Genomic DNA, 11,713 nt, shown 5'->3' on the forward strand with positions numbered 1-11,713 from the left:
AAATCAGAAGGCGTGCGTGTGTTTATGAGTATTGTTTTCTAAAGGTTTCTCCAAATTACGTGCTTGCTTTGTGGCGCAAGAGTGGTTTCATCACCGGTGGTTTTGGTTTCTGCGTATGGGCTACTGGGATAACTCAGTCATAGAGGTTGTGTTTGTGTGGGAGGGTGTTGTATTTTAAATTCTACCTGCGTCTGGGTCCTTCTTCCTCGTGTGATGTTTCTTCTCACTCATAATGAGTGACATCACTGGAGTTTCCCCTAAAGGAGGAGGAAGCATACTATAAGAGCGCTCCCTTCTGTATACCAGTATCAGTTAACTTCAAACAATGACAGGTGAATGCAAGGTGATCATGGATTCTGCAGCAGACGCTGCTGAACAGACTTCACTAAACATCCAGACAAATCAGAGGTCAAGGCTGAGCACGGCCCTGATGGCTGTCGCTCTTTGCCTTGCTGCTGCTGCTGCTGCTGCTGCGCTCCTCATCTTCAACATGAACGCCAAGGTGAGTCCAGATCTGCCACCAACTGTGGTCCAGATCCCCAGAACCCAGCCCTTCTCTAACCACCTTTATCTGTCTCCTTTTGATGCAGGACCTGGGACCAGATCAGCACAATTATGGTGAGCACTTCTCTTTAATAATCCTCATAAAAGTTTTTTTAGGACCGAGGCTCGGTCATCCCACAGGTTTGGACTAAGATTATATTTGTGTGAGACATCACACGAGATCAAGCATTGTGAATGACTCTCAGCTACCACAATAAGAAATTTTAACTCGATATCTGCAAAACTGATGGAGTTAGAGCCGTTTATGCATTTGGCTAATTTCAGTAAACCGTGGAGACCATCTAAAACTGGGTTCACTCCCAAATTTAATATTTATAGATGTTCATTCCGTGATCATTTCCTGAAGGTTTCATTAGAATTTATCAAATGGTTCATGAGATATTTTACTAACAGACAATCAATTGATAATTATAACCTAAAGCAAAGCTTGCGTTGTGATTACTTTATCCGCATGTTCAGACATTTCTTAAAGCCCTTCTGTTGCTCTGAGGGTTTGCTCAGACGTTGCTGTGTAAAAAAAAATAAAGTTTTATGTCTTTTCTTTTCTTTACAGATCTGCGTCACACGCTGAGGCACATTTCAAACGTGAGAGCAGCGATTCATTTAGAAGGTCAGAAAACAATTCTGTTTATCATTTCATCCAACAACTTTTAAAAAGCATCCTTGATTTTAGACCTTTGCTTTAGAGAAAACTGAAGACCCCTTTAGTTAACGACTCTCAGCTACTACCATGCTAAAGTTAGCTCAGCGTCTGTAAAATGACCTTATAGTTATGGTTATGGCTGTTTTAGTGTTGGCTAAAGTCAATTAGCTGCAGGAACCATCTTGAATCAGACTGAACTCAAAAGTTATGCAGCTGTAGATTTAAATCTAATAACTTTCTGAAAGTGGTTTATTTTTAACAAGTTAAAATGGTTGTACAACAAACGATAGCAATAATCATAATAATACACAAATAGGCCATTGCTGAAAAAGAAAGATGAATAATAAATATAATAATAACAGCAATAACACATGAATAGACCTGTACAAAAGTAGAAAGATACACTAACAATTGTAGAAATACATGATCCAAAACAAACACGTAAGAGAACTTGTCAGCGTTTTAGCCGCACGAAAAGGAGGAAGAAGTATAAACTTTTTTAACCCTATCACTCATCTATGATTAATACATTATTTCTTACACAAAAGTGTATTAGTATCTTGATTTGGTATTCGTATACATAATTTCTACACGAGGAATACATAAAAGTAAATAGCATAAAAAACAGTTCTTTTGTTAGTACTTGCTGACAAAAGGAATTAACTATATTTATTAACAGTAATAGTAATAGGTTTATGTGGTGTTTTGCAAAAACATAAAAACAAGGCAAATAACCTATTTGCACACACAAACATGGTCAATAGTTTCTAAAGCTTTTTTTTTTCTTAAGGAAAGCTTTTACGGTTTGGTGCTCCATTAAACTGTATAGTGTTAAACCAGTTTATCTGCTGCCTTAAGTGCCGAGCGTTTGAGCTCACCTTCATTATTATTTGTCCAACAGGAGAATACAACCCCAACGTGACGACGTCAGTGAAATGGATGAGTCAGGTGGACCAGTTCCACTCTCAAGGAGGCCTCGAACTCAAAAACAACGAGATTGTGATTCCACAAAGCGGCCTCTACTTTGTTTATAGCCAAGCATCGTTCCGGGTTAGCTGCAGCGGCGGTGATGCCGACATCACCTCAAAGTCCATGGTCCACTTGAGCCACACCGTGAAGCGCTGGTCCAGCACTTTTGGCAACGATGACGAGGAGTCCTATCAGATCATCCTGCACTCCATCCGCACGGCCTGCCAGAAGACGGGCGGCGGCGACTCGAACTCTGACGGCAGCTGGTTTTCTGCTGTCTATATGGGAGCTGTGTTCCACCTGAAGACAGGCGACAGACTGAAGACGGTGATGGAGAAGAAGATGCTGGAGAAACTGGAGGATGACCCGGGGAAGACTTTCTTTGGAGTGTTTGCTTTGTGACGATAGCCAACTCAGGACGTGTAAAGAGGCGTGGAGCTTCACGTGCCTCAGCTGCTGCTTCACTGGGCCTCACATTGAATGTTGCAACCTTCTGTAAACACTCGAGGAGAGACTCCACTGAAGACCAACTATGGTGACTCTACCGACCAACACAAAACCTCCGAGTGCATTAAAGCACCATCTCAATGGGTCCATAATGTTGTGTACTGAGTACTATTTTTTTGTTGTTTTACTCTTTCCTAACTGTATGTGTATGTGTTAAATAATGTTTCACCTCAGGCTGACAAAGGTGGGAAAAAAACAGCGATTTTATGAGATGTATTTATTAATTTTCATTCATATTTATTTTATTTATTGAGGTATTTATTTTTTATTTATTTATGTGTGTGTGTTTCTCTGATGATCTGCACAATTTTGTAATATTTATTGAATTGTAATTAAATAAAAAACGATTGGTGGTTATGGTGAGAGTTACTGTTTTATAATGTCTGCTACACAAATGTTTGACTTTTTCAAAAACAACAGTTAATAGTAAATTTCTTTCGGTGTGCAATCTCACATGAAAGATTTGGCAATTTGTTTTATGCCAGCTGCTCTTACTGACGCAACCTGAGCTCAAACCCGCAACCTCAGGATTACAAGACCACGGCACAGAACGCCACAGCCCCCCAAACAGTGTTTAACAAACTGGTAATTTTCTGTATCTTAAAGGGATCTCCGACCAATTGGACCAATAGATCTTAATAATCAATTACTTAAGTTACAATCCAGGCCATAAAAAATACTGTAGGCTGTTTGGATGTGTACTTTTTTTTTTAAATTACTGACATAAAAAGGCAATTTTATTTAGACTGCAATGCATTCTGGGTAAATGACGTAGCCTGGTTGCTCCGGTGCGAGCTCCATTCATCTTGAACATTAATTTAAGACAATATCTGACATTCAACCCGTTAATTTGAACCAGAGCATGTTGAAAGAGATGAGAATGGAGAAATTACTCAGCTTTCACGTTAGCTCCAGAGCTAATCTCTATGACGTTAGCGCCAAAGCTAATCTCTATGACGTTAGCTCCAGAGCTAATCTCTGATGTTAGCTCCAAAGCTAATCTCTACTACGTTTGCTCCAAAGCTAATCTCTGACATTAGCTCCAGAGCTAATCTCTATGATGTTAGGTCCAGAGCTAATCTCTGACGTTAGCTCCAGAGCTAATCTCGGACATTAGCTCCAGAGCTAATCTCTATGACGTTAGCTCCAGAGCTAATCTCTCATGTTAGCTTCAGAGCTTATCTCTATGACGTCAGCTCCAGAGCTAATCTCTGACGTTAGCTCCAGAGCTAATATCTATGACGTTTGCTCCAAAGCTAATCTCAAACATTAGCTCCAGAGCTAATCTCTATGATGTTAGCTCCAGAGCTAATCTCTGACGTTAGCTCCAGAGCTAATCTCTACGATGTTAGCTCCAGAGCTAAACTCTATGACGTTAGCTCCAGAGCTAATCTCTATGACGTTTGCTCCAGAGCTAATCTCTGATGTTAGCTCCAGAGCTAATCTCTATAACGTTAGCTCCAGAGCTAATCCCTATGACGTTAGCGCCAGAGCTAATCTCTATGACGTTGGCTCCAGAGCTAATCTCTATGACGTTTGCTCCAGAGCTAATCACTGATGTTAGCTCCAGAGCTAATCTCTATGACGTTAGCTCCAGAGCTAATCCCTATGACGTTAGCGCCAGAGCTAATCTCTATGACGTTAGATCCAGAGCTAATCTCTATGACGTTAGCGCCAGAGCTAATCTCTATGACGTTTGCTCCAGAGCTATAGCTCCAAAACTAATAGCTCCAAAGCCTTTATAGCTTTAGATCCAGAGCTAATAAATTAATTTCATTCAATTTAAACATCACAAGTTGACTCCTTGTGTTTTAGTCTCCGCTACACCCAATGTACGTCATCTCAGCAGTCGCTGTGCAAAACATCAGACGTGAGCAGCAGAAGACTCTGATGGTCCCAGGTGGGAGATTTTATGGCTCTGTTTTAATCTTCACTTCCTGTTGGAGAATATTTGATATGCACTGATGGCCAGTTGTTAGACGGATGGTCCCCTTTTCCGTGAAATGCTAGTTTCTGGAACTCCACAGCAGGCTGGCTTGAACCACTTTAAAACTATGCTGTTTTTTTACAACAGAGTGGGTTGGCTGATGTAATCGTTCTGATGAAAGACTTAACGTTTTTGTCAGGGGAATTTATGTAAAGGTCATGGATGTTTTTACTTACTAATGTTAAATTAGTCGCTAAAGGGTAGAGTGCCCTCTCCGGGTCAGGGAGGAGGTCCTGCCCCAAGTGGAGGAGTTTATCTTGGGATATTGTTCACGATCGAGGCAAAAATGGAGCGAGAGATCAATAGGTGGATAGGTGCGGCATCTGTAGCAGGCGCTGTACTGGTCTGTTGTGGTGAAGAGAGAGCTGAGTCAAAAGGTGAAACTCTCAATTTACCGATCGATCTACGTTCCCACCCTCATCTATGTTCATGAGCTTTGGGTTGTGACCAAAAGAAGGAGATCTCGGATACAAGCGGCTGAAATGAGTTTTCTCCGCAGGGTGTCTGGGCTCTCCCTTAGAGATAAGGTGAGAAGCTCGGTCATCTGGGAGAGACTCAGAGTAGAGCCGCTGCTTCTCCACGTCGAGAGGAGCCAGTTGAGGTGGCTCTGAGTAAAAGAAGACAAAAAATCTCTATGTTTCATCTTTAATTTGTTTCTGTTTCAAAAAGAGTTGTGGAAGTAGTTTGTAAAATACATTTTTATACCATAGTGGCTTGAAAGGTAATGTGAGATATGAACTGTCAGCTACTCTCCAAAAATTATACAATTTAACTTGTAAAAACTTTAAAACGTGTAAAACTGACAGTTGACACATGTGAAGTCCAACTTTCTGACCCGTTTAAACTCTGAATCATGTTTCCACACTGATGACTCTTCAGTCTGTTCTCTTCTGTTTCACCAAACCATTAATCACCATTTATTTATTTTGTCTTTGTTGTGGGATGTACAATTTACCAAAAAATCAGTTTCAACTGTGCCATGTTTTGGTGAATCATTTGGTGTTCTGTTTCAAAGCTGCTTGACGAAACAGGACAAAACATTTTCAAAGGACAGTAATAAGGCTAACTTAAATAATCACCTCTGTTGCACAAAGCTCGGTTAAAGCTCGGTGAAATATATTTGCCTGCTTCGTTGCTAATTTTAAGGTCACTGATGACAAAAGCTCAACTTCTGCTCATGGGCAGGAAGTCGCAATGTTTATTAAAAGCTCTGTGGTTCCGATGATGACAACAACCGCAATAAAGATGTCCTGCTGAGCGAAGAAGATAGTTTGTTTCCATTAACTTTGTCGTCACGAAAAGGATCCTACCCCGATTTTGTACTTGCTTACAAAAATAAAAAAATTAAAAAAATCAGTTTAATTGCTATGGTAATTTCAATTTTCAGTCAATCACTAATGGGTTATTTTGCTAACAAACACAAAACGACAATGTGAAAAGAGAAAGGAATAAAAAACCATGTGCATTCCTACAGAGGCAGATTTTCCTGCTGTGTTTTTTCCTGTCCTGTAGGCTGAGAGAGGGGATGTACCCAGTATTCAGGGACTTCCCCTCATCACTTTCACTCTGTATATAACTAGTCTCGTGGAAATCTAGACTACGTTGTGCTTTAAAAAAACTGCATGTGAGGCAAACAAAGTGTGATCCCGGAGCGCTTTACCTGACAATGAAGGAGTCCATCAATGTTTTCTGGAGATAAATACTTTTTTTAAATGAGCGATTTTTACCAAAACTTATTCTACTGTTATTGGTGACTGCTATAAAATGCACACAGATGAGTTCATTTCAATGAAGGCCCTCCTTAATTGTCCCCGTTGCAGAGCGAAGAGACTGAATTGGAAATATCATCCATCCATTCATGTTGAGAGCATGAAAATGAGAGAAATAAGTGAGATACTATGGGGTGCCGTTTGTAAAGTTACACAGTCAAAAATTAACATCAATATTTTGGTTTATTTATCCGTTAATAATAAAAAAGTTTTTTTTTTCAAAGTCATATTTTCACCATGTATTAATACATTTGTAAATGTCATAATTCCCAACTAAATATTTTATTTACAAGTTAAATATTTTTATTTACAAACTAAATACTTAACTAGTAAGTTAAATATTTAATTAATAAACAAAGTATTTAGGTGTAAATTAAATATTTAGTTTACAAACTAAAAACTTAACTTGTAAGTTAAATATTTAATTAATAAACAAAGTATTTAGGTGTAAATTAAATATTTAACTGACAAGCTAAATTTTTATTTTCAAAACTACACATTTAGTTTCCAAACAAAATATTTATTGTCCATTTAAGTTCCAAACTAATCATTTAATTCCTAAACTAAATATTTAATTTGCTAACTAAATATTTAGCTCAGACCTAGATATTTAGCTTACAAGTTAAATGTTTAGGTGAGAGGTAAATATTTAGTTAGCAAATTAAATATTTATTTTGGAAATTAAATGTTTAGCTTAGAAATTAAATGTTTAGTTTGGAAATTAAATATTTAGCTTGGACAACAAATATTTAGTTTTGAAATTAAATGTTTAGTTTTGAAAATAAATATTTACCTTGGAAGTTAAATATTTAATTTACACCTAAATATTTAGTTTACTAACTAAATATCTAACTTGCAAGTTAAGTATTTAGTTTGTAAACTAAATATTTAGCTTGAAAATTTAATATTTAGTTTGGAACTATGACATTTATAAATTTATGAATAAAGTGGTGAAAATATGACTGGAAAAAAAAAAAGATATATTTTTTCTTATTAAAAGCCAAATAAACCAAAATATTGATGTTCATTTTTGACGGTGTTTACAAACGGCACCCCACAGGTACCGACCTTTATTTTGGTGTGAGGCTACATTTATTTGTAAAAACGGTCTCTATGAAAAAGTGGCATGCCACATCAAAATCTTTGTTAGTCGATGATAACCAATTAGCCACCATTGGTTCTGTCATTGCTCCTAGTGGTGGATAAAATGTCTCCCCCAACTCTCCATGATGTGTTACTCTGTGCTGCCTCGGATAAGAACATTAAAATAAAAACCTTCCTCTGTTCTTCTCCACAGTGTAACTTCTACCCACTTCTTGCATCAAAAACACTAAGGTTTACTTCATTTTCTGTTCAATTCCAGTCCAGAAAAACACTCATCTCTAAACACCAAAGTCCATGCTCAATAATCCAGGTACAAATCCAACAATGTTCAGTCAGGTCATCTGGACGCGTTCTTTTTTTGTTTGTTTTGCTGAGAGGTTTTCTCCTTCATCTAAAGGACTTTTTCAGTCTGAGGAGCCACAAACAAACTGGGTTGGGTCCCACAAGAATAATGTTAACCCTGAGCTAAACGCTCCATCACTTAATTCACCGTCAACATTCTCCTCAGGTTTCACTTTAACCCTGCAGCTCAACAGCCTCCCGTTTATATCCTGAAAGGAAAGATTTTAAACAAGAAAATCTTTATGACAAAAACAATTTGAGCTAAAAACACACGTCTGAGCAGAGACAAACTAAACCAACAAGCAGTGAAACAAAAAGCAGAAGTTTAAACGAGAGGGGGAAATAGAGAGTGCACGTTGGATATTTTATAAATGAAAAGTGGAAGTGGAGAAAATGTGCGATATCTTTAGAAAGTAGTGCAAAGTCCTGCATTAAAGCGCTTCAAGTGAAAATGGAAGCAGTAAAAATCAGACGAAGAGCAAGTTTGGTTTTAATGGGCCCATCACGACCTGTAGGTTTCTACTGCAGGTTACATCACCAGTTCTCAGACTTTGTCAGGTCCCACTTTGGAAAAATAAAATTGCAACCCCCCCGCCCCACCACCACCACCACTTAAGTTGCAAAACCAAATATTACCGATGTATGAAACTAAAGTATTCACATCTTGAACTGATATTTTTAAAACTGCATTCAATTTGAGTGAAATAGTCATTTTAAGGCAGAAATCTGTCAGTCTGATAAATGAAAATTGATATTTTAAGGTATTTTGTGCTATAGTTTTTATTTTAAATATCACCCTTATGAATATGTCAAGTCAGCTTTATTGATAATTTCCCTTATGTACAAGACTTAGAGAAAAACAAATTGCAGTCCACTTTCATCCATGGTACATAAGAAAACAAAAGTTATATATAAAGACAAAATGAGGGTTGTTTTATTTGAAAATAACTATTTATGGTCATTAGTGTGGATAAAAGTACTAAAACATTAAATAACTGCATGGTTATTAAGTGTTGTCTACATTCTATGGTAATAATGCAGGTAAAATCATCAGAATGCAAAAAAAAAGTTATATTACTGTTATTATCATTAAATGCATTAATTTATCACAGTGCATGTTACAACATAAACCAGCTGAGTGCATATCAACACTTCAAACTTTTTTTATTCTGGTATAATCCAGTGCAGAAGTGCAATATGACAAACTAAACGTGAAACGGAGACCAAAAAAAAGCTGAAACAGAGAAGCACCTTGGCTTTAATCTTAAACAAATAAACATCTCTTATTTAAAAAATATTGTGACTCCAACTAAAGCAGAAGAAGCACTCAGACTAACAGGATGAATGTGTTCACGGCACCCAAACATTTTGGGTACCTGTCCTGCAGCGAGACGAAACACGGAGAGCGTCGAGGAGGAGAACTCACCTCAGCTGGTTTGACCTGGAGCTTCAAGACTTTGTGGAACGGACGTCTGCCTTGTTTATTTTATTAAAACATGATGAATGAACTGGGAGCCTCAAGTAAAACACTTGGTTTTAGCGATAAGTTCCTTTTTTCAAACGTACGCTCAAAGAGAAAACTAACAAGTTGATAAATTAGTTGTTTTTGTACATCCCTAAAATAGGTCCGGACTGCAACAAGACTTTGCAATGTAAGTTCTGCTTGCCATGTTTCGGTTCGCAGGAAATTGGAATCTTTCAGCCACGTTGTTCCCCCGGTACGGTCCGGCGCACCCCACAGATTGAAAACTAGCGGGTTACCCGTTTCATCCACTCATCAAACCGGATTCCAAAAAAGTTGGGACACTAAACAAATTGTGAATAAAAACTGAATGCAATGATGTGGAGATGGCAAATGTCAATATTTTATTCGTAACATAACATAGATGACAGATCCAAAGTTTAATCTGAGTAAATGTAACATTTTAAAGGAAAAATATGTTGATTCAAAATTTCACAGTGTCAACAAATCCCAAAAAAGTTGGGACAAGTAGCAATAAGTGGCTGGAAAAAGGAAATTGAGCATATAATGAACAGCTGGAAGACCAATTAACACTAACTAGGTCAATTGACAACATGATTGGGTATAAAAAGAGCTTCTCAGAGTGTCAGTGTCTCTCAGAAGCCAAGATGGTAAGAGGATCACCAATTCCACCATTGTTGCGCAGAAAGATAGTGCAGCAATACCAGAATGGTGTTACCCAGCGTAAAATAGCAAAGACTTTTAAGTTATCATCATCAACCGTGCATAACATCATCAAAAGATTCAGAGAATCTGGAATAATCGCTGTGTGTAAGGGTCAAGGTCGTAAAACTCTACTGGATGCTCGTGATCTCCGGGCCCTTAAACGTCACTGCACCTCAAACAGGAATGTCACTGTGAAGGAAATAACAGAATGGGCTCAGGAATACTTCCAGAAAGCATTGTCAGTGAACACAATCCACCGTGCCATCTGCCGTTGCCAGCTGAAACTCTACAGTGCAAAGAGGAAGCCATTTCTAAGCAAGCTCCACAAGCTCAGACGTTTGCACTGGGCCAGGGGTCATTTAAAATAGAGTGTGGCAAAATGGAAGACTGTTCTGTGGTCAGATGAGTCACGATTTGAAGTTCTTTGTGGAACACTGGGACGCCATGTCATCAGGACCAGAGAGGACAAGGATAGCCCAAGTTGTTATCAACGCTCCGTTCAGAAGCCTGCATCACTGATGGTATGGGGTTGCATGAGCGCTTGTGGCATGGGCAGCTTGCATGTCTGGAAAGGCACCATTAATGCAGAGAACTATGTTCAGGTTCTAGAACAACATATGCTCCCATCTAGACGTCATCTCTTTCAGGGAAGACCCTGCATTTTTCAACACCATAATGACAGACCACATTCTGCAGCGATCACAACATCATGGCTACGTAGGAGAAGGATCCGGGTACTGAAATGGCCAGCCTGCAGTCCAGATCTTTCACCTATAGAGAACATTTGGCACATCATAAAGAGGAAGGTGCGACAAAGAAGGCCCAAGACGATTGAACAGTTAGAGGCCTGTATTAGACATGAATGGGAGAGCATTCCTATTTCTAAACTTGAGAAACTGGTCTCCTCTGTCCCCAGACGTCTGTTGAGTGTTGGAAGAAGAAGGGGGGATGCCACACAGTGGTAAAAATGGACTTGTCCCAACTTTTTTGGGATTTGTTGACGCCATGAAATTTGGAAACAACAGATTTTTCCCTTAAAATGATGCATTCTCTCAGTTTAAACTTTTTATCTGTGATTTGTGTTCTATTCTGAATAAAATTTTAGATGTTGTCACCTCCACATCATTGCATTCAGATTTTATTCAAAATTTGTTTAGTGACCCAACTTTTTTGGAATCCGGTTTGTAACTGATTTAATACTTTTAATGATTCATCTACTGTTCTTTCTCCAAGGGAGAATACAACGTCATAAAACACTTCATCTGCCAACCCTCATCTGTTGTAATTTGATTGGATCATTACCAAAACAACCAGATTCCATGCTAATGTGTCTGAAATCATGTTTTTCAGGTTTCCATGCTCAGTGTCTGTTGCATGATTTTCCAGTGCAGGTTTTGCAGCTTTCACCTCCCTCTGCTGATAACAGAAACATTAACTTGTCACCATCACAAGCCAAATAACAGGATTTGACACCCCTAAAGAAATATCCTGATGCATGCTCAATAATCCAGGTAGAAAAATCTAAAAAAGTTAAATCTGGTCCTCTGGACATTAAACAAAACAAAACAAAGCAAATCAACAAAAAAATGTAGAAACGTTTCGTCTCTCATCCGAGAGACTTCCTCAGTCTGAGGTGCTGT

General features: G+C 38.4%; 1 protein-coding gene across 1 annotated transcript; it reads left to right on the forward strand.

Annotated features, from left to right (window-relative positions):
• The first annotated feature begins 325 nt into the window (after positions 1 to 325).
• Positions 326 to 2,578, forward strand: tnfa (tumor necrosis factor a (TNF superfamily, member 2)). The gene is made up of 4 exons (XM_037693538.1): positions 326 to 502; positions 591 to 618; positions 1,118 to 1,174; positions 2,109 to 2,578. Exons 1-4 carry the CDS (start codon positions 326 to 328, stop codon positions 2,576 to 2,578), a joined length of 732 nt encoding a protein of 243 aa, XP_037549466.1.
• Positions 2,579 to 11,713: the final 9,135 nt, after the last annotated feature.

This window comes from Nematolebias whitei, chromosome 19 (genome assembly GCF_014905685.2).
Source record: "Nematolebias whitei isolate Nwh7 chromosome 19, NemWhi1, whole genome shotgun sequence".
NCBI classification, from domain to species: Eukaryota; Metazoa; Chordata; class Actinopteri; order Cyprinodontiformes; family Rivulidae; genus Nematolebias; species Nematolebias whitei.